Source organism: Lepidochelys kempii, chromosome 9 (genome assembly GCF_965140265.1).
Source record: "Lepidochelys kempii isolate rLepKem1 chromosome 9, rLepKem1.hap2, whole genome shotgun sequence".
In the NCBI taxonomy this organism is placed as follows: Eukaryota; Metazoa; Chordata; order Testudines; family Cheloniidae; genus Lepidochelys; species Lepidochelys kempii.
In genome coordinates, this window is record NC_133264.1 from 63,741,670 (window position 1) to 63,765,181 (window position 23,512).

Here is a 23,512-nt window from a genome sequence, read left to right on the forward strand (position 1 = left end):
GAATGTCTGCATGGCTATTTGCAGCACTGTAGAGCAAGCCAAGTCTGTTGTCCCAAGCTCTGAGGCTAGCCGCCACGGGGTGTTTTTTTTCCTGTGTAGATGTACCCTATGGGGATGTCTACATTTACTCTAACCCTGGTTCTGTGGGACCCTGGTTAGTGGACCCAGTGTTTCCAAACCTGTGCCTTAGCATCCTCACTGCATTATAAAACTGGGTTTATAATCGCTGGACCAGGCCTCACAGCCATGCCAATGGCTCCGTACTGCACTATGCCGAGCTTCTGACTCATGTCTGTGGCTTGAGCTGCGTCCACACTTGGCTTGGACCCAGGTCACAGCGGGACTTGGGCTCTGACCCATCCCCCTATCAGGGCCCAAGGACTGGGTCCTGTGTGCTTGCTGGCCTGACCCTGCGTCAGACTGATTTGTGTGTGGACAGAAGCAGGGCTTGCGCTCAAACCTGAGTCAGAGCCCAGGCTCAGCATGTAATGTAGACATACCCCGTGCTTGGAGCGGGCAGCGCTGATGGTGCCTGCTATCTACTGGGCTCCACCAGTAACTTAGCTTGGAGCCTGTCATCCCATTTCATGTCTTCGCAAGAGCATCAGGAGATGGCAAAGCAGATGTGAGCTTCATAACCTCCAGCAGCTCCCTCCCCACCTCCCTGCCCCATCACCCTGCCACTGACGAGATTCAGACCGCACGGCTGTGAGCTGCTTATGAGGAAAACAAAATGCGGAGGAGATACCGTCCCCTCATCCCCTCCCACCTCTTGCCCCTCCCTCATTCTTTGCTAATTAACAGTACATTCCATGCATGCTCGACAATTAATTAGAAACACAGTTTAGTTATGCTGTCAGGCTCTCCCTGTCTCCCCTCCCCCAAGGAACTATCATAGAGGTGTCAAGATCCCTGCTTCAAAACAAGTTTGACATTTCATTTTACAAATGAAGCCAGGAAGCAGCCACTGCTGCAAGGTGCAGCTGCTGGGGAACCGGAGAGATGCTCAGGCTGGGAGGTGGGTGGAGAGGCAAGGAGAAGCACCAGAGTAGAGCTTTGGCCTGGGTGCAGCCATTGCTGTAGCTGCACCGGTACTAGCCCTAGTGTAGCCAGGCAAAGCTGCTACGTGCACTGGGGCAAGCAACATCGGTGCTAATAGCAGCTTCGGCTGCTGACGCTGGGATTGCAGCAGTTCCGGTCACTGGCCACTGATGGCTGAAATTGGGGCTTGCCCAGTGTAGACACGGCCTTAGGGCGTTTTGTTCACTAGCAAAATATCTCCATGTGGCGCCGGTGAAGTTCTACCGTCACCCGTTTCCCAGCGGACACCCCAGGAGCGGCTCTGCATGGGCAGCTAAGCTCCCCTTTAAAAGCAACCTGATTTGAGGAGGTGGGGTTTGAGCTTCCCCAGTCCCACCTGGGAAATCCCATGCAATAGCACAGCATTACTTCTGGGGCACGTCCCAAGCTCCTTGAGGGTGGGGGGAGGGGGCTGCAAGTGGCACCGATGAGGAATGAAGGGAATGGAATGAGGTCACCCCGCTGCTCCCACTGTCAGTATTTTGAGTCACCTATAACAAAGGGTCTGGCTGTAGGGCCGGGTGATCCCCTTTGGGTACAGGATGGAACCCAGGAGGCAGCCCTCCGGATAGATTGTAATCAGATGTAAGCAGAGGAACCCATCTCACGCTTTGGGGTCACATCGGCCTTTGGTTCCCGTTCAGCTCGGACTGAACCAACAGCCTATAGGTCTTACAGTAAATACAACGCTTCTCCTGCACCGCTGCTCTGGCCTCTGAGGGGTATCATCTGTCAGGGGCTCTCCAGGGACTGTTTGCTGAAACGCAATGGAAGAGAGAGTGCATACGAGTCCCAGGGACATGTGTAGGGCGAGCACTGAACTCCAGTGTGGCATGGAGCCAAGAGACAGAAGAGCTTTGACAGCAGTCCCTTAAGCCAGCCGCTGGTCGTTTATTACAGCCCAGCCTCTCTCTCTGATCCAGCTAACTGACTGCTGAGGTGCTGCTCATTAGGGGAGTCTGTCTGATGCTGTTGCCTACCATCTGTGATGCTGAAGCCATGCCTGGCCCAAAGCAGCCGCAGCCCCCCTCAGATCACACAGAAATGGCTGATCTGGGGGCAGCAAGCAGTGAACCTGAAGACTGAGCCCATGCCCTAGGCTGCCCAGGAAAGAAGGGCAAAGGGGAACCCCATGCCCTTCAGCCCAGTATGCAGCTTCTCAGCACATCTCCCAAGGGTTTGAGTGGCAGTTACTTTCTTAACTGAATTTAAGTATGAATGAAAGTGATTGATAATTCCTCTGGCCTAGAGCCCTGAGCGAGTGTCTCCCAGGCAGGGCTGCCATTGCGCCCCATTGCTGACATGTCCTATCCCCTTCCTTCCCATCTTAGACCAGCTTAGCTCTGCTCCACCTCTGTGCCCCCTGTTAGTCCCTGCCTGTTCCTTCACACCAGTTCTTCAAACACCTCACTCCAGACCCAACACACCCGCTGTTCCACCCAGTCCTTCCTGTGCATCTCGACCCTGATCTGCAGCACCCCATTATTCCAATCCAGGGGCCACCCCCCCCCCCCGCTGACCTATAGCATCTAATCCACTTCTAGTACTTATCTGTTTTCAGCCACAGAGCTCAGCATGCTTTATGGAAGAGGTCAGTAATATTATCCCCATTCTACAGATGGGGAAACGGAGGCACAGAGAGAGGAACTGACTCACCTACGGTTAACCAGTAAAGCGGTGGCAGCGCTAGGAATTGAATGCAGGTCTCCTGAGTTGTAGTCCAGTGCCCTATCCCCTAGGCCACACTGCCTCCCCGCACTAAATTTTTCATTCCGATCCTGCAGCCCCCCCTCCGCTATGCCATAGCCATGATCTCCCATGCAGCAGCACCAGTGCACCACAATCCTGACCAGCAAACCCACTGTTCTCCCAATTGGGGGCTTCCACACCAGGTAACTGCACTAGAGTCAGGGCTTGGATCCCACCCCTTAGTGCTGGATTTGACCCCTTACTCCTTTTGGCCTATTGGGACACAGACCAAGGAGAGCCAATTTACAACACAGAGAGGGAACCCCCTGCTCTAGTGAGCTACCTGCTCTACGGTCTCCTCTCACAGAGAATGGTAGTCGCTTACCACGTCAGCCTGCAGGGATCAGGCATGGGGGGAGGGGGGGAGGGCGGGTGAGGGACAAAGCTGTCAGAATAGCTCAGTAGAAGTTTGCAATGTACAAATGGGAGTTGATGGGGGGCTGAAATAACCACAGCAGAGAAGAGTGAGCCAACGCAAAAGCGTTAAACTAGAAACAACAGTCGTAGTCATGGGAAGGGCTAAAACCAGGTGGTCTGTAGCGTGGCCAGGGTGGATGAAGGATTGTTGGCTCAGACACCTGGATCGAGGGATGGGGAGGCGGCAGTGTTAAAGGACTGGAACTACAGAAGACAGGGATCTTTGGACATGTTAATGGGCTCTTAGATCCTCAGTAGCAGTAGAGCAACCTAGCTCTCTTGACTTCTGAGGAGCCACACTGATGTACACTGGCTCAGGACCCAAGCCCATGCTTCTCTGTCATCTGTGTACTACTGCTTGCCTGTCTTGCTTCTTTAGGCTGTAAGTTCTTTGGGGACCATAGTTTGGTTTTGGAAGGTGCCTATGAGTTAGGTGCCCAACTCCCTTTGGAAGCTAGGCCCTGCCTTATGCCTGAGGTCAGACTCATTACTCATAATGGCCTTTGAATCAATGAGAATCCTAGCCCACCTCTTCTTGTGTGTTTGCAAAGTGTCTAGAACAACAGGGTCCCAATCATGAGCAGGGCCTTTAGGTACGACCACACTAGAAATACGAAATAGCAACAATAATATATCACAGCGGTCCAAATTGTCTCCAGAACAAATGGCATCAAAGAGACATGCAAGGTTCTTATTTCTGCACAAGGTGTCATGGCAATTCACCCATTGTCCTTGTGTCCTTGTCCCGTCCCCAGATGGCTACCCGCGAGAGGAGATTATCTACCGCTGGAGGCGTTACTCCATTGAAGTCTCAGACCAGCGCACCTGGAGACTTTATCAGTTTGACTTCACAGGCCTGAGGAACACATCAGAAGTTCTCAGGACAGGGGCTGGTAAGGCATCCTGGCCTGATAGAAACACTGCTGTGTTACAAGGGGGCTCTCCCCAGTTTCAGAGAGCATGTGCACACAGTAGGGGTGCTGCAGATCAGGGTCGAGATGCACAGGAAGGACTGGGTGGAACAGCGAGTGTGTTGGGTCTGGAGTGAGGTGTTTGAAGAACTGGTGTGAAGGAACAGGCAGGGACTAACAGGGGGCACAGAGGTGGGGCAGAGCTAAGCTGGTCTAAGATGGGAAGGAAGGGGATAGGACATGTCAGCAATGGGGCGCAATGGCAGCCCTGCCTGGGAGACACTCGCTCAGGGCTCTAGGCCAGAGGAATTATCAATCACTTTCATTCATACTTAAATTCAGTTAAGAAAGTAACTGCCACTCAAACCCTTGGGAGATGTGCTTAGGGCAGAGGGGATTGGTGGGAAGCACCAGGAAGCCATAAAGCCAAAGATAGAGTCATTAAAAGAAGGGTCCAGCTACAGGCAACCTGAAGGGTGATGTGCTCGCTGTAGCCCATGGAGAAGGGCAGCAAACACAGCATGTAGCTAGGCACAGTATGGGGTAGGACAGAGGCACAGGATATCCCCCCACAGCCTGAGGATGGGACAGAGCAGAGAAAAGACCTAGCTAGTGCCAGCAAGGGTCAGGAAGGAAGGGGAATGGGGATAAAGAGTGTTGTTGGGGACATCATGAGGGCCAGGCAGAATGGGAGTCAATGGCTGAGACGTGGAGGAGTAAATGAGACGTAAGGGCCTTGTCTCAGGACAGCGCCCATGTCTGCGCCATTGCAGAATGTAAATGTCCTGGCTGAAGCCATAGCTGTAGTATGCTGCTAGCCCATCTTCAGGAGTCTCCAGGACAGGCCAGCTGATGGAACGTTATGCAGACATTGCTGTTAGTTGTGGCTGCAGCTGGGGGACATACTCAGTCTGAACTCAGGGTCCATTGAACGGCCACCCTGCCACGTGCTAACTGTCCTGGATGTGTTGTAATGGAGCTAAGCAAACCCTCGGAGGTGAAGACAACAGTGGTGTCTAACGGCAGGAGTAAGTGGAGGGATGTCAGGACTCCTTGGTTTTACTCCTTGCCCTGCTATGAATTTGCTGTGTGACTTTGGGCAAGTCATCGAAGCCTTCCGGCCCACTGCGTACCTCTCTGTAAACTGAGGGTGAGAATAGGTGTGAGGGTGACTGAACTAACATTTGCATTGTGCTATGAGAGCCTCTCTTGAAAGATGCTGCTGAAGTGCAAAGATCTGTAAATTAATGTCTCAGGAAGGACAACAGGACAGGGGAGAATGACAGGAGGGGAGTGAAAACTTATAACCCACACGGGCAAGCTCAGTCGCAACACATCCCTTTGGCTAGCAGAGCTGGGCCTGATGCATGACAGCCCATGTTCCCATGTGCAGCCTCTCACTGCAGAAACCTGCACGAATGTAAACCAGCCTTGCAATGCCAATATCACCAGGGAATGGAGAATCTTCAGTCCCCAGCCCTTCCCCGTCAGCAGTGGTTTTACTGATATCATCAGGGAACCCTGCCCCAATCCCAATCATCAGCTTCACTGAGCTCACCAGGGAACCTGAAATCCTCTGTCACCTCCAGTCTCTAGCTCTACCAAGCTGGGCTGCCCCCATTCGGCTTCAGGAGTGTGATCTCGTTTATCATCAACGCTTGTCTCCATTGCCCTAGGAGCACCACCGCTGGCTCCTCTCCGGGACTGGAGAAGGCTTGTACCTGGAGGGATGAGGCCAGTGGCTGAGATGCCGGCCTGGCCAGAGAACACAACTACACATAGAAAAGGTTGAGCGGAGAGGGGTGCATCCGTGACAGGCAAATATTAGCTGTGCGAAGAAAATGCTGCCACCCTGGGACTTGCGGAATAGGCAGCAGAGTGGGAGCAGGGCGAACTTGTAAATTAGGGGGGCTTTCTGTGAAGGAGGTGTGAATTCCACAGCTGTGCAGCAGGTCACGGCAGAGGCCTCGCATTCAGGAGAGCCCAGCTGAGCACCACCACTGAGGAGCTCCTGCCCCCCCGGAGAAGAGGGGGGATGTGATGTGATAGGGAGGGGCTCAGCTGACTCCCCCAGTATGCGCTGTGTTGGCAGCACACAGTTGCTGTAGGATCGCTGACATGATGTGACGGGGAGGGGAGGCCTGGGAGAGGGACAGCATGGAGATCAAATCCCCCCCGCCCTTGTGCCAGAAGGGGGCCGGGCCTTGCTGATGAAAGGAATACAGCCCTCCAAAGGGGAGCAGTGGGCGTGGGGTTGAGCCACACAAGACAGCAAGCCCTCAGCCTTGGACCCTAAGAACTGAGGCTCAGCCATATAGAGGAAACCCAGGTCTGTATAAGCATGGGGAGCGAACACACTTGTTTACTCTAGGAGGGAGCAGTGGAAATGGAGCATTTCAAACTCCAGGATGGTAACGGCACCCATGAGAGCCAGGATTAAACAGTGCATTGAGAGAAAATTGCCTTCTCCCCAGAGGAACAAAGGGTTTCTCCAGGATCAACCCTTTGGGGAAGCAGGAGCAAAGAATCCGTCGCAGGGAAATATGGACAGGGCACTGCCAAATCTCTCATCCTTACAGATGTGAAACCTGCCTCCTGGGTGAGCTGACTCTGCACCGTGGTAAGGGAAACGGACCCATCAAAACAAACCGCTTTTCCCGTCTCCTTTCCTGGCAAAAGCAGCTGGCCAGGGAACCATGCACATATGTTAAACCATCAAAAAGTGCAGATTTATGCCAACACCTCTTGGTTTAAAAAGTTCAGATGCCAAGTTAGCAGCTTGGCAGCGAGGGCAAAGGGATTAAAGCAGGAGGAGAGAGGCTGAGAGGTAGAGACAGACAGACAAAGGCCGCAGCAGCCCGTTCAATGAGAACAGAGTCCGGGGCCCCCAGGCAGGTGTTGCATGCACAGGTCAGTCGGACCAGCTCCATTCCAGCAATGGGCCATGTGTGTCCCACAGTGGCACTGATAGACATATGTGGGGTGGATCTGAGAATCACAGCGAACAGGCTGCTGGCTACAGAAATAGCAAGGATACTGGCCAGCTGGTAAATCACATCGGACAGAGGAAACCAAGCCCTAAATTACATGGGTTGCACTCTCTTGCCAGAAGATGTTGTGAAGGCCGAAGGTATAACTGGGTTCAGAAAACAACTAGACAAGTCCATGGAGGATAAGGCCATCAGTGGCTATTAGCCAGGATGGGCAGGGATGCAACCCCATACTCGGGGCAATGCTCTCATTGCCTGAAGCTGGGAGGGGACGATGGGGTGAATCTCTCTCTGTGCACGCCCCCTGAAGCTCTGGTACTGGACGCTGTTGGAAACAGGCTACTGGGCTAGATGGGCCATTGGCTGACCGAGCATGGCGGCTCTTATTTTCTTAGCCACCTTCCTCCTCAGCTCAAAAGTCTTGAATCCTAGCTTATTCCACTCACCCCAGGACCCCTCTTCGCCCTATGCTGGGAGGGGCTGTCTCTGTCCCTTGCATCCCCAGAGCCCCTCTCTGCCCTACACTGGGAGGGACTCACTCTGCCCCTCTTACTCCTTCTGTCCCTTACTGGAAGGGGCTGGCTTTGCCCCCCGTGTCCCCACAGCCTCCTCTGTCCATCATTGGGAGGGGCTGGCTCTTCTCCTCACCCTCCAAAACCCCCTCTGCCCCACACAGAGAGAGGCTGGCTCTGCTCCCTCATCCCCAGAGCCATTATCTGCTCTATACAGGGAGGGGCTGGCTCTGCTCCTCTCACACTGCAGCCCCCTCTGCCCCACATGAGGAGTGGCTGGCTTTGCCCCTCTCATCCCCCACAACCCCCTCTGCCCCACACTAGAAGGGGCATCTTCTCATTCCCCAGAGACCCCCTCTACTCCCCCACAGGGAAGGGGGGGGGGGCTCTGATTTGCTGCACCAAGCCATCACAGTGCTTTCTGCTCAGCGTACTTGCAGGTGACCCCCCGCCCCCAGAATGGCTCTGCACATCCACCTTGAATGCATTGTTAACAGGCTAAAGCCGTGCCCCATTATAATCCATTGCAGTCAAAGGCAGCTTTGCCTGGTTAAAGAGTGCGTAAAGGGGCAAGGAAGATGTGGCTCCATAGCACTGTGAATGTGCATGAGTCTTTCGGAATAAAACACCTTCCTGCCCAGAACTGTTTCTGGTTTAAGGGACAGGAGACCAGCCATCCCAGGCCAAGACATGGGGCCAAAGTTCAGGAAAGGGAAGACATGAACCTGGCTGCTGGGCAGACTCCCTGGGAGAAGCAGATTTTCCGGAGAGATTTGAAGGACAAGAAACTCTTCAGCAGCAGAGCTAGGAATCAGTGATCAGTGTGCTGGTGGGTGGACCAGTATGTAATGATGTCTGCGAAGTAGTTGCTGCTTTATGTGTGTGACAAAAGGGGCTAGTATCTGTCAGTAAGCAATATTGACTAAGGAGTAAAATGACAGGCTGACAGTTATAAGCCGTACTTCTAATGGCAAAGAGATGTTGAATGGATCCCACCTCTCCCATTGTCAATGCAGCCCTGGCTAGGTGTAGCTTCTCCTTGCTTCCTAGACTTCACTATGGTGAGTTGCCTAGGGCTGTGTTTGGATGCACACACACACACACACACAGGGGTGTAGTGTCAAAGCAAAGGAGGAGAGGCAAGTAGATGGCGGTGCTGGGATCCTCTCAGCCTCTTTTGATAAGGTAGAAATTTTGCATGTAGATGTTCATAGCTGGCCATGGTGGTGAGAGAGTGAGTTGTGCCTTAAAATGACACCAATCAGCCGCAGACTTTGAGGGCCTGGCTCTTTCGCAAAGCAGTCAATGGCAAATTCAGGCCCTCTATTTGTTCATGTTTAAATGGTCAACTATGGAGGCAAGCCACAAACTTGCCATGTGAATTCAAAGGTCTCGTGGGCCTCCAAGCTCAATGTCATGTAGCAAGAAAAAGGCAATGATGTTCTTCATGAAGGGGAGTTTGTTCCCCAAAGGGTAGTGAGGAAGCATGGCCTGGTGATTAAGGCTCTAGCCTGTGAGCCAGGGAAAACTGGGTTCTACTCCCTGGTCTGCTGCAGACTTTATGCATGTCCTTGGGCAAGTCACTTTGTGTCTCCAGTTGCCCAATGAGGGTAGTGTTTTTCTACCTTACCAGGGTGTTGTGTAGCTCAATACATTAAAGCTTGTGAGGAGCTCAGACAGTAGGGTCCTGGGGGCTGTGTAAGTATGATAGATAACAGGAATAAAAGGGTGATTAACCATCTCCACCTCCTACTATGCTGATTTGTCTGCCTCTTTATGGCCTTTTTCTAGGGGACTATATGGTCATGACGGTTTCCTTTGATCTGAGCAGGCGGATGGGCTATTTTGCCATTCAGACCTATATCCCCTGTATCCTGACTGTAGTTTTGTCCTGGGTTTCCTTCTGGATCAAGAGAGACTCCACACCGGCCAGGACTTCTCTGGGTAAGGCAGACTGTACTGTACCTCCGGCGCCTGTTGTCTCAGCAGAGGTGTGTGCAGCTAGCCGGCAAGGGCCATTTTCCAAAATGTCTAAGTGACTCAGCAGGGCTAGTGAAAATTCATGGGACTTAGACTGTTGGGGCATGTGGGTGCAGATCCTCAATGGTATTTAGGCACCTAACTTCCCCAGATTTCAACGGGTGCTTAAGTACCTTTGAGGCTCTGGGACTTAGGTACTTTTGAAAATGTTACCCAGCATCCTAGATGCTAGGTCACCTCGTCTGTAATGTTCCATCCTTGCCTGAGAGCAAGTGAGAGCTGAGACTGCAGTTCTGGCTAGCGGAGAATCTGCAGTGCATCATGGGTCTCTGCACGTTAGCCTGAGAGAAACCCTGGCACTTGTTCTCCTCCAAGCCAGTGACAATGACAGACCGACAGACACACATAGACACAGAGAAGTGTTAGATCACGTTAGCAGGCTGTGCCTGTCGCACCACTCCGCCAGCCATGGCTCGCCTGCCACATGGGTGAGTTATGTATCTAACAGCGACTTCCTGAGAGAAGAGTGCTATCGGGGGGAAGATCTCTTTGGTGCACTTGGTAGAGCTACTACTTTTTATCCAGTGGGGTGCCAGTCTGACAGCGGGCTCCGGTAAGGGTTTGAGGCTCAGATGCATGCAGGTGTGTGCACACACGAGTGCAAAGCAAGCGGAGAGGTGAGGACCCTGCTCATTGTCTAGGTTTGCTAACCATCTCTGGCAGAGATCGGGTACAAAGCATATTTTGACTGTTTGGTTAGGATCAAGAGTAATCTCCATTTATTGTCCCGTGATGCCTCCACTATATAGGGATGGTGTCCCTAGCCTCTGTTTGCCAGAAGCTGGAATGTGTGACAGGGACTGGATCACTTGATGATTACCTGTTCTGTTCATTCCCTCTGGGGCATCTGGCTTTGGCCACTGTTGGCAGACAGGATACTGGGCTAGATGGACCTTTGGTCTGACCCAGTATGGTCATTCTCATGTTCGTATATATGGGGAGGCAGGGGGTCCCACTAGCAGGAGATACCGTTTAGAGATCTAACAGGTCTTCACCACCTCTAGTTCTTCTGATCCCATTTCCAGGCTCTTAACTCTATTTGTGTTCTGCAGTATGAGGTGCATCTTGTATTCTTTTCCCCTCCCCACTCTCACTTTCTTTCACCTGGCTTGTTGATAACAGCATCAGGCCTGTGAGATCTCCTCTGACACTGGAGAGACCATCATCATTGCACAGGGCTAGTTGGATGCTCTCACAATCTCTGTAATGCCACCCCCACCCCATAAAAAAAAGCAGGGAGTGGAGTGGAGAATTTAATCTTGGTTTCAATAGAGGTAGAGATCAATTGCATTCTAAGCATCTGAAGGAATAAATGTCAATAAACAGGGCATTCTGCAGGGCTGGAAAAAGCACTGTTGCAGAAAAATATGTTCCAAAGGCAGATTTCCACAACTGGATTTACCCAGGAGGGGGCTCTCCCTATGGGATGCTGAGCCTCAGGATGTCAAGAGTAATGTATTCTCTCTATAGCCCTGTTGTATTTCATAAAAATAATCCCAAATCTATTTAAAGACAGAGTCAGCCTACATTAGAGACCCTTATGTTACTTTCAGTAGTATTTGAAAAATCTGCTAAGTCATATCCCAGATGCTAATACAAACACAATAGGAAAATATATTAGGTTGAAATCTACCCCCACTTATATCCTGTGCAACCTCAGCAGGTTGGAAGGGATAGAAGGAAGGATAACTTTGGCTTAGCAATGGAGAAGCAGGAGTATGGAGAGTGCCCACTCCAGAACCCTCTGTACCATGCAGCACTCTGGCTGAGTTCACATTATTGACCACGGGAGCTATTTTCAGAGACTGCAACCTCCACATTTGCTTCCTGTGAATGGGCTACAGGATCCCACGTATGAGATATTTGAGCATTTGATCCAACCCCCATTAAAGTCAAAGGAAAGACCTCCATTCACTCACTCGGCTTTGGATTGGGCTCTAACTGCACAGGCCAAATTCATTGTGGGTGTCACTTCATTGATGTTAATGGAGTTACAGGAGTTTGGCCCTTGGTGGACCATAGCTTAACTCGCTCCTACTAGAAATGCACCATTGTTTTCTCCAGGAATTTTACACTCATCACAGGTTTATCCAAGAATCTCACACTTGGTCCTCCACAGTTCAGAGCCTGTAGTCTACCAGCCCAGACCCATTTTGGGCACTAAGGTGTAACCCATCAGCTAGAAAAATTTCATTGCTACATGTTAGGCACATATCATGGATGTAGATGCTGGAAGTGGTGCAGCTTTTCTGTGTCACAAAATGTTTAAATGTTATCAGGCATCTAATCCAAAGAAATCAAACTCACAAAAAGGGCCATAACTCGTAGAAACAGTCTAATTTCAGCCAAAATTGGCAGAAACTTTCTAATACAATTCATAATGTAATTACATACTCAAAGTAATACTGTTTTGGGAAATATTTAGCCCACGTGATATATTTTATGCATTTTTCTGTACTACTTTGCCTTCAGTTAAAGCAAAACTCTGGAATCACATGATAGTCTGAGCTTGTTTGTACCATGTAATACATCAAAACGTTTGTCATCCTCTGTAGAATGGACTGAGTTGAGAAAAGTTTTTCTGTCTGCTCTTTTTATGAAGTTATGCAAATAATAAGGCCCCCTACCCCCTAATTACATAACATATATTTTTGATGTTATCTGCTTGGCTGGAGACGTAAGTCTAAAGCAAACTTAGTACAACTGTAATTATCTTCTTACCATCACTGAATACAATGACAATCTATGTAAACTACTTATATAACAGTAATGATTCTTGGTAGAAGGGCTGGAGACTGTCTTGTACGAATATATCATGTGAATAACGAAGTATAATCATGCACTCTTATGTAACTTCTCCATATAACTATAAACTACTGAATGTCTCATCGACACCCCTTTAAGCTATATTAACTCATAAAATAGCCACAGTAATTTGGAGATAGTTGAAACATTTCTATTCTCCCCTCAGAACCTTTCTGATGTGTTTGATACTCTGTTGCTACACTCGTCACTTTCACAGCTGCATGCATCACATAACACCATGTCTTCCCTGTGGTATTTGCATCTCCTTGTTGCACAGATACTCTCACAGCCACAATACACAAAGGTGAGGATGGCTTCCGGAGCAGGTGGCAGCACCGCCATTTTAGGAACAAGATGTCCCATGCTATCACCCATCTGTTGTTGACAGGGGACCTTTGAAGATACAGAACTGTTGCATGATTCCATATGTAGGGCTGACCGTTTGCGCATTTCAGATGCTGCCTGAAGGAGGCCATTGTTGGAGGCAGTTTCTCCCTTGTTTTGTTCTTCTTAGCAAACAACATGTCGCACATATTATCCAGAGATGTACTGTGGTAAAAAAACAATCGAGGTGCCAGTGAGACACAGGCTGCTGACTCTGGGAAAGCTGCAGCTGGGTTGGACTGCAGTTACCTACCTTCAGCTCTTGCTCGTGATACTGAGCAAGGACTACTTAATTCAGCGACTGCTGCATTCTTCATTAACTGTCTGGATAGGTCAGGGCTGCCCATGCCGTGAATTCAAAGGCATGGCCCTACTTTGTAAAGCCATCAGCAGGCGGAGACCATAGCTACCTTCTACATTGTTGTATCATCTTTCCCGTGTGACCATGTCTGAGTGTTTCTTCTCTTTGCTCTCAAAAGTGCTCACACTGCCAGTAATGGGAGCAGGCTTATAAATGGCAGCATGCAGTTAGGTTACTGACACACCACCGCTGACATTTCAGGCTTGTTCTTGGGATGGGAAAGGAAGATTTTTGCACAAAGCTGAAGGGGAAATGAACAGTATTCACATAGAACACATCATCTCACTAGCCTTCCCCTGAGCTGAACAACACACAGCTCCAAAACCCAATCATCCAAACTCTATTACATTTTTACTTTGGTTTTACAAAGTGATGCTGCTGTGAGCAAAACCTGGAATGCCAACAGGCACAAGAGACACCCAAAGGCTGTAGCGGTAGCATTTCTGTTCAAAAGTACATTTTCAAAGTGCTCTAAAGTTCATAGACCAGTCAGATTGGTGTGGAAATTTGCAAGCTAGGAGAAGGCGTTGGGTACCATTTGGGGTCACGGTCATGGGGCTCCTGAGATTCAGCTCCCTTCCTTTTCTGGCAAATGAGCTCTGTTTAATTTTAAAATGTTCTAAAATGCAAATGCAGAGCCAAACTGGCTTGAGAGCTGGCATGCCTGATGAAGACCCCGAATAAAATCTGGGATACAAGTCTGGGGATCTTGGATGACTAGAGCCTCCCCTTACCTCTGACCTGTTTTTACAATGGGGCAAACTACCCTGGGCATGCCAGCAGAGTTTTTGGTAGCAGTACAGACCTTGCTGAAGCAGCAGGCCTGCAGTGCTGAGCTGGGGAGTGAACTGAGGAGCGTGCTCAGTACATGCCACAGGCCCACACCAAAGTCAGAGGAATCTAAGAATGTTCAGTCCACACAATAGGCACACAAAGCCAGATCCACAAAGGGACTTGGGCACCTAAGTCCATTTTAGGCACCTCCGTGAGCCACAAAATCCCCCCTCAGCTGCCACCCAACCCCATAGGTTCCTAACTCACTTGGCACCTAAGTTTTTGCTCTAAAAGTTCCCTTGGTGCCTCTGAGCACATGTATCACTATCTCAGTCTCGGCACCAGAGGCATAATCTCATGCCGAAGCACCAGAACAACTCTCCAGTCGGGGCAAATAGGCGTTGCCCTGCCTCACTTCCTTGTGGGTCTTGATCTGGTTGGTAGGCATGCTGCAAGCTGCCTAGCTCCACACATGGCAGCTGGGGAAGCAGACAACCTCCCCAAACCCAAAGCTCTAGGTAACTTTACTCTCCGTGAGGTGGTATCAGGACAGACCAAGGGAGATGCAGTGCTTCTGCCTGCTATATGGCTGACACAAACAAATCAAAACCACGTGCTTTCACTTAAAGCCAGCACTCTCCCTAGGATGCCTTTACTTGAAGTCACTGCTTTGTTTAGTCTTAAGCACATACAAACACAATAGGTTACAAAGCACCCCGAACTGATGATTACCTGCTAGGAGTTTGGAGTGGTATTCAGGTGGCTGGAGATCTCAATGTGTCCACGAAGCGATCCACTTGGCCCAGACCCACAATTCCCCTCTTACACTCAAAAAGTTACAGAGACATATCAATAAAAAAAGGGGGTTATATTGCTGACCAAACAAAATCAGTCACTGGGCCAAAAGCAGGTGTTACAAAAACATATCACTAAAAAAAATAATTGTTAATCAAGCAATTTCCAAGCAGTTAATCTGGCAGCCATATTTCCCAATAATAACAGTCCTGAAATATAGCCAGACTTCCTGTTTTTCACAGATGCATACCCCAGCATATCAGAGAGGTGTAGAGTCAAGCCACTTCATGTGATAGCTGTCGTTCACCCCACTCCCGGCTTGCCTTAGTTATGCTAAGTTCCTGAAAGGCCTAATAAATGGCTAAATGCAATAAGCAGAATCATTGATAGTCCATCCCAATAACTGGCAATGTCTGGACACCTGGCTGGATGCTAAAATGTCCCGGTACACCTCCAGACCAAACATAAGTGACAAACCCAGTTAAGGCTACTGAAGAATCACTGGTGGGAGCAGAAGGCTGCGGAACTGCAGGAAGCAGCCAACAAGCATGATTCTATGTAAGTCTCCATGTGGTGTATGGCCCACTCTCCAGTGGCACAGCCCCATCCTTATAGCAGATGGTAACCAGCTGCTCACAAAGACAAGATTCTCTCTCGCTGGGCGGAGTACTTTGATAGTGTCCTGAGCCGTCACTCATTGAAGTCATTGACTTACTCCCACAGCATCCTGTCCTGGAGGAGTTGTCTATGGATCCTTCTTTAGATGAAGTTACTAAGGCCATCAAGCAGCTGACCACCGGCAAATCTCCAACTCGGTATTCCACCTGAAGCATATAAATATGGAGATGCCCACCTGATCAGGAAACTCACCACCCCTTCCAAAATTGTATGGGAGCAAGGCACTGTGCCCCAGGAATATCAGGATGCTTTCATAATCCATTTATAGAAAAGGAAGAGAAGCATCTCTAGCTGTGACAACGATCGTGGAATCTTATTGCTGTCTATAGCAGGGAAGATCTTGCACTGGTTGTCCTCAACAGATTCGTCTCCCACCTAGTGAACTCAGTGTATCCAGAGTCATAGTGTGGCTTTTGTGCTAGCTGTGGAACCATGGACATGATTTTTGCATCCCAATAAGTACACAAGAAGGCTGGTGAACAGAACAAGGACTAGTACATGGTGTTTGTTGACCTAACCGAAGCCTTCGACATAGTGAATTGCAAGGGCTTATGTAAACTCCTTCATAAATTTGGTTGCCCAGAGAAGATGATTGATGTCATCCGCTCATTTCATAATGGCATGATGGGGAGTGTGATAACTCGTCAGAAGCCTTCCCTATCAATGGCACCAAACAAGGATGTGTAATGGCTCCAGTCCTCTTTGCCATTGTCTTCTCAGCCAAGCTCTTGTTCGCATTACAGGACTCCAATAGAGGCGCACATATCCAGTTTAGCTGAGATGGGGGCGTCTAGTCAATCAACAGTGACTTAGGGCTCACACCAAGGTAATTGAACAGCTATTGAGAGAACTCCTATTTGCTGACGATTGTGCCCTTATTGCATATGCACTCAAGGACATTCAGCTTATTGTGGACCTCTTTGCCTATGGCTCAAAATGCTTCGGTTTCACAATCAGCCTGAAAAAGATGAAGGGCATGTACCAGCCAGTACCAGACCACCAGCATCATGAGCACCATGATCCCAACAACACAATTGACAACACATCCTTCAGCTCGGTCACAAAATTCTGCTACCTGGGTAGCACACTTTCCAGCAAGGTCACGCTTGGCATCTGGCAGACTCATCCACAGGCTCTGGAGGGAGCGTGGAGTCTGCCTCAGAACCAAGATAAAAATTCACCACACTGTTGTACTCACCTTACACCTGTATGGCTGTGAGACATGGATGGTCTACAGTGCCACATCAAACAGCTGGAGAGTTTCCACCTTCGCTTCCTAAGCTCCAGCTGCTATATCAAGTGGCAGGACAGGATCCCCAACACTGAAGTTCTTGAGAGGTCCTAGATCCCTGGAATCAAGGACATGCTCATCAGGGTTCAACTTTGCTGGGTGGGACACGTGATCTGCATGGAGGTTTTCCTTACACTGAATAGCTGACTGAGCTCGGGAACATGCTCTAAGGGTCAACCCATCCTCAAATAGAAAGACACCTTGAAGGCCAACCTCAAAGCATGCAAGGCAGATATTAGAACCTGGGAACTCTTGCACTGGACAGACCCAGATGGAGAGGTCTGTGCCATGAGGAGTGGCATGTGAGGTCTCTGTAGGAGAAGATAGCACATCATAAGGCCAACAGCTCAAACCCTCCCCCCAACAATGACTGCGTTTGCAAGAAATGCAACCGCATTTGCAAATTCATGATTGAACTCACTTCCCATGTGAGAAGCCCTAAAAACAAATAAACCAAGAACTCAAATCAACACTAGCTGAACCCTCATCCATCGAAGCAATGGGAGATTCCAGGAGGACCTAATGATTTTAAATTATGACTTTTTATGAGATCAGAGAGGTCTACCTCACCGCTTCATAGTCTACTAGTCACAAACTGCTTTTCTTGTGTGCCATTCTCTCTTGCCATACGCAAACTTTCTGCAGTTTCAGATGGGGTCACAGGAAATGTTGCAATGTTCACAAGTAACTGTCTGGTGTATGGGCTTGTTCCAGGTTCAATGCTAAAAGGATTTGTCATTCTTTCAGTCACAACTTTTAATAACATCTTGGACAGCAATTTCATCAGCAGTCGTGCTTTTTGATAGCTTCTTTGTGGAGATCTGTTGCTGAAGGCTGAATTCCACACATTTGTCATAGCTGTTACAGCTGCCTTAAAATGTGCAGTCAGCTAATATTTGGTCAGAGCCTTACCTTTTGTGCAAAGAGGCTGATTATTCCCACAGTGCTTCTTGAGAGGTTGCCTGATGGCCAAGTCATGCCATACACCCCTGAAGGATCTGGCAGTCCAGTATACTGCTCCCTATGAAATAGAGCATGATATATTTCTGGCTTCTGCTACATTTACATAATCCCATCTACCATGACCACACTAGAAGTCAACTGGAATCATTTCTGCAAATGTCTCAAGCTCCATGGACTTGTTATCATTTCTCTTGCTACAATGTAATCCATCAGTAGTTGGGAGAAATCTGTTACATAGTTTTCCCAGAACAGAAATGTATCTGAACAGATTTTTCCTTGGGTAACACAAGTGTCCATGAGCTGGTGGACTGATTGGGCGCTGCTTTTGAAGACTGCCAGGGCATTCTGTGTTTCCACTCTCTTTTCTCTGTGTTCCATCTCCCCATCTTCACATGCTTCAGTGCATGTTTGAGCTTTCTCCAAGATGCATCTCTTCTCGTCATCTGGGAGAACATCATTGCTCATGGAATCGCCAAGTGCCATCCATTTCAAGCGATTCATTGCCTCATTCATAAGTTTGTGGATTCTAACACCACAGTTATATCCTTTCCCTCGTAGAGCATGGCTGATGATGGAAGCACCATAGATTTTGGCTTCCACAAGGATGTCTTCAAACCCACTTTCCTGCATCACACTGCCCATATATCACCCATGAAATTCATTGCATGATGTATGACTCCCATCTCAAAGTGAAGAGTGTCAAATTTGTTTTGATTCCTCCATTTAATCAACTGTGCTTTGCAGTAGATTGCATCATCGTACATTACATAGGTCCAGTGTTGGCCCAGAGAGTGGAACATGACCTGAAAATATTTCATATTGCAATACGCTCTATTAACATCAGTTGCCAGTGCAGTAATCATTGGAAATTAACCAATACTCATAAAACATAAAGTAGCAGACAGAAAAACTTTTTCTCAGATCACTCCATTCTACAGATAATAACAAATATTTTAATGTATTACATGGTACAAATGAGCTCTGACTATCATGTGACTACAGACTTTTGCTTTGACCGAAGGCAAAAAAATGTGGGAAAATGCATAAAATATATCGTCGGGGTTAAATATTTCCCAAACTTTCCAAAACAGTACTATTTTGAGTACATAGTCACATTAGGAATTATATTTAGAAGGTTGCTGACAATTTTGGTTAAAATTATACTGTGTTACTTCGAGTTATGGCCCTTTTTGTGATTTTATGATTTTTTCAGATTGGATGCCCAATAGTGTTTAAACATTACATGGTATAGAAAAACTGCACTACTTCCAGCATCTATATCCACCCTGCTGATAACTAACAGATATGTGCCTACCATGTGATAGCAATTCAATTTTTCCAGCTGATGTGTCATCTTAACTCATTAAAAAGACCCCTTTAGAAATCTGATCGGTAGACTACTGGTTACCTATTGTTCCCCCCTCATTAGCACAGCTCCCCCTTGGGTTCTGGTCTTGGGAGCTTTGCAGCCATGTCTACGTCATGGAATTAAACAGAGCCAAATTCTCCACTCAGTTACAGACGGACTTTGGTGGAGTTGTGCTGGTGACTTGGTATCACATGCACAGACCAGTTCTACCTTCATTGAGTATTGCCACTGACCTCAACAGGAGCAGGGCTGGGCTCAGACACGACACAGACCATACAGGGGACACTCGGAGGCATTTTCTGTGGCCAATGCTTTAGAATTGTTGAAAACATTACGAAGTCCCTGGCATTGGGAAGTACATTGGACTATACCATACAAATCAGGTGGCAGTGAGACAGCCTCACGAGGGTTCATTTGTGTGACCCACCCGCTAGTGTAGGATATCCACTTGGGGCTGGACGTTGTGATTCCCCTCTCAAGGAGACATACTCACACTAGCTTGATGACACCTAGCACCCTAAAATAGTATGGAGTCGCGGTAGCAAAGACAGTGGCTCGGGCTAGCCACTTGAGTATGTACACACAGGGTCTGGATAGGTTTGTACCAGGGTAGTTAGCCCTTCCCGCCACTCCCTGTGCTACCGCAGTTACTCTGCTATTTTTAGCATGCTAGCTTGATGAGAGCTAGTGCAGGTATGTCTCCTCTAGCTAGGAACCACCCCCCCACACACACACACCCCCGCCAGCTCCAAGTGTAGATGTACCCTTCAAGTCACAGATACGCAGTGTAGGAAGCCAAGGCTATGATTCCATAGGGAGGCTCTGCTAACATCCCAGACAATGAAAAGCCAAGACACCAGAACCCCAAAGATGGATTCTCCTTGGGTTACTTTGTCACCTGTGTGTTACCAGTTTTCACGCACAATCTAAAAGCAGACTCTTTGACTTGTGTTTCTTTGAAACATTTGCTGTTTACAGTCCACCTTCTTATACAAACCCTGCCACACTGCCTGTGGTGATATTATTTGTAATGATTTAGATGGTCCTGTAGGTGAGTATGGCACTTTACAGACAAAAAATTAGACAAGGTCTTTGCCCAGAGAAATTTATAAGCTAATTTGCACAGATAACCTAATGAGTAAAGGCCTGGCGAGCATGTGGGGGACTGAAGAGGGTTGTGGGGGGGGATGTCACAGTGAGGGGAGAGAGTAGGACAAGAATTACCATATGGCTTTTGTATGCTGTCCCCTGTTCCCTGGGACTTTCCAGAACACTCCCAGACAGGACAGTGTGTGTAAATGCATGCCTATAGCTCACACAGCTGGAAACTGCTACCGCTCTTCCTAGCACAGACCAAGAGCATGTAGGAAAGGAGCACAACCTGCCATAGAACTCTTTCCCCCACAGTTAGAGCACTCGCCAAATGGTGGGTTCTAGATTTAGAATAGAACTGGATATTTTTGCACCTTGAGCTCCATTTGTCTCTGGTAAAACGAGTTCTGGGCAGCCGCACAATTTGCAAAGATGTTATTCTTTGTACGGCATTACAGGCAAATCAACAAGACAGAACCCTGGGCTTGGGAGCTTTTGCACATAACTCTGCAAGGGATAGAGGTAGGGCATTGTGGAAAGGATAACAAGAGCTGCTTTTGTCGCTTGTGTGTCTTGTTCATGCTTGTGTGTGCGCTTTGAAAAGGAGCCACTGGTGTGGGGTGGTCTTGGGTGAGCCACTTAGAGTGTGAGCCTGAGAGTTGTGGAGCACTGCAGCTCCTATTTGAGGCTCAGCACTTTGGAAAATATGGCCCTAGGTGTCTCAAGCCAGAGGCACCCCAAATCAGTCAACCCTCTTAGAAATCTTGGCCCTAGCTTTTAATGACAGAAATTTGGAATGTTGTTAAGTCCCTGGATCAGGTTGGCCCCATCTCTTACACCTTCCTTCTACGTATAAACTGAGCATGTTTGTCATGGAAATCCCAATAGGCACAGAACCCTACAGAGCGTTTTTGCAGCATCCCTTTTCAGAACAGAATTACACTTCAGGTGAACACACTCCCCTGCCCAGCTCTTCCACTATCCCCACAACAGAACTGTTATACAGTAATAGAACAGCTCGCTCACCTCCTTGCCAGCCAGTCAGGACGTCCTGGCTCCCTTTGGAGAGTCAGGGAAAGAGGAGAGCTGGAGCCACTGGGCAATCCTGTGCTGATGGCATAGGGAGGAAGGGGATGACCGGTAATGTTATACGTAAGCAACTGGCTCCTCTCCTTGGCTTTGCTACTTCTGACAGTGCTCTGTGCCCTTGTAGGCATCACCACAGTGCTCACCATGACCACGTTGAGTACCATCTCCCGCAAGCACCTCCCGAGGGTCTCCTACATCACTGCCATGGATCTCTTTGTCTCGGTGTGCTTCATCTTCGTCTTTGCCGCTCTCATGGAATACGCCACACTCAACTACCTGGTGGGAAACAAGAAACCACCGGAGAACAACAGCAAGAAACCCAGACTGGTAGGCAGGGGCAAGGTAGAGGGAGGGGATGGGGAGCTAGCTCTGCTATATCCCAAAGCCACCGCAGCGTGGTAGTGCTTAGGAATGTTACCATCCCGTCTGCACGGGGAACCGCTGTGCTCTTTGGCTCCTGGCCAGTAACATATTGTATTCACAAGGCAGAATGGTGCAAAGCCTGTTCTCATGCTATGTTGTTATGGGGTGCCACTCCAGAGAGTGCCGAAGGGAGAGACACACAGCAATAGACTGGGAGGGAGTGGGGCTCCGGAGACCAGGCAAGGCAGAGGGACAGGCAGTAACACCCCAAAGGGGTGTGATGTTGCAAGAAGCCAACCTTAGAGACTGTAGGCATCAGAGGGGCTGGCGGACCCCTGGAGGGGGGGATGCTTGAAGAGGCAGAACTCTAGGAACAAGGGGTGTCTGGGGGCATGGCAGTGCCCTTCAGAGTACATAAGGAGAATTGTTGAGTATGGACATATTACATCTAGCCATTGTACTCATGCCTTTCAGTGGGCTTTGCTTAAGTTCACAGTGGGTGCCATCAACACACCAACCAGTCCTGCATATCTGACCTTAAACAGGTCTTTACCCGCAAGTTCCTAGGTAGCATGAGGCTGAAAACCTGAATTCTGGATCTCTCCTGCAAGCCCCCGCCTTGCTCTGATGGAGAGGAGCTATGCTGCTGAGTTGAAGACATACTTCCTCTCCAAGAGTGAGCTGTTATAATCACTGCACTGCCCACGCTTTCCTCCCATGATGAATGTGAAAACACAATGGCAATCAGAGAACATGTCTGGGCAGCATCCTGCACTCCTAGACCGCATCTGGGCTCAGTGGGAATGTGACAGGCTGAGAAAACCATCTGTTGTGTGGAGCATGAAATGTCAGAGACAGCACTAAGGGATTAGCACTCTCAGGTCTTCTCTGCTCAGACCTGTGCCCAGGATATGCCAGGGAACTGAATTATAGTCAGACAGGAAGATGGAAAAGTAGAGCTCTCTAGTATCCCTGTGCACTGAGTACATCCAGGAGATGAAAGGAGACTGACTGGGTCTGTTGTCTGGGCGAATGAGGGTTCATCTTTACTTTAACTCTAACCCATTCTCCTCCTTGTTCTAGCCACCTGCCAGTGCCCACATGATGCCCTCCTTCACCACCATCAACATCAACAACCTCATGCACTGGCCTCCTGAGGTCGAGGAGGAGGAGGAGGAGTCAGGCGCCCCTTGCCTAGAAGGGAAGGAATGTGAGAGGTTTTTTTGCTGCATCGAGGACTGTCAGACAGGGATGTGGCGGGAGGGCCGCATTCGCATTCACATCTCCCGCCTGGACTCCTACTCCCGGGTTTTCTTCCCCACAGCCTTCCTGCTCTTCAACATCGTGTACTGGATTGCCTATCTCTATCTCTAGCTGTTCCCCAACCTGTGCTGAAATAAACCAGAGGCCAACAAGATTTGCAAAAAAGGAAAAAGGGAAAGAGTGTGGCTTCTCATTTTAGTCATTCATTGTTTTGACATTTGCCCAACCTTAACCCCTTCCTGCCCTTCTGAGTAGAACCAGTTGGGGAAAAAATTCATGGCCAAACTCTTTGATAAAAAACAGGTTGCCAACACATGGGAAATTTTCTTGTGAAAATTTCTGGTTTTCTGCAAAAATACAAATCTGAATGCTTTCTCCATTTCCAATGAAACCCCCATAATTCCACAGAAAGTGCTTACAAAGGGGATTTTTTTTTTCATTTTGGCAGGAAATCAAATAAATTTCTCGACCAACTCTACTTCTGAGTCAGCTTCTGTTGATATAGTCCCTGGTGTAGGGCCATGGAAAAGTCCACAAAGACTGGAGGTGGAGGAGGAGAAACTGGCTACATCCTCCCCTCCATCAG

General features: G+C 48.9%; 1 protein-coding gene across 5 annotated transcripts in view; it reads left to right on the plus strand.

Moving 5' to 3' along the window:
* Window positions 1-23,098, plus strand: part of LOC140917590 (gamma-aminobutyric acid receptor subunit gamma-4) — a 110,861-nt gene extending 87,763 nt beyond the window's left edge. For 4 of the 5 annotated variants that reach the window (XM_073360731.1, XM_073360730.1, XM_073360728.1 and 1 more), the window contains exons 7-10: window positions 4,002-4,139; window positions 9,451-9,603; window positions 21,425-21,627; window positions 22,747-23,098. In XM_073360731.1, coding sequence (XP_073216832.1) covers window positions 4,002-4,139; window positions 9,451-9,603; window positions 21,425-21,627; window positions 22,747-23,037 — 785 coding nt within the window. In that variant the 3' untranslated portion in view covers window positions 23,038-23,098. The remainder of the gene's footprint in view (window positions 1-4,001; window positions 4,140-9,450; window positions 9,604-21,424; window positions 21,628-22,746) is intronic. The other variant, XM_073360732.1, reaches the window with a different exon arrangement.
* The last annotated feature ends 414 nt before the right edge of the window (window positions 23,099-23,512 follow it).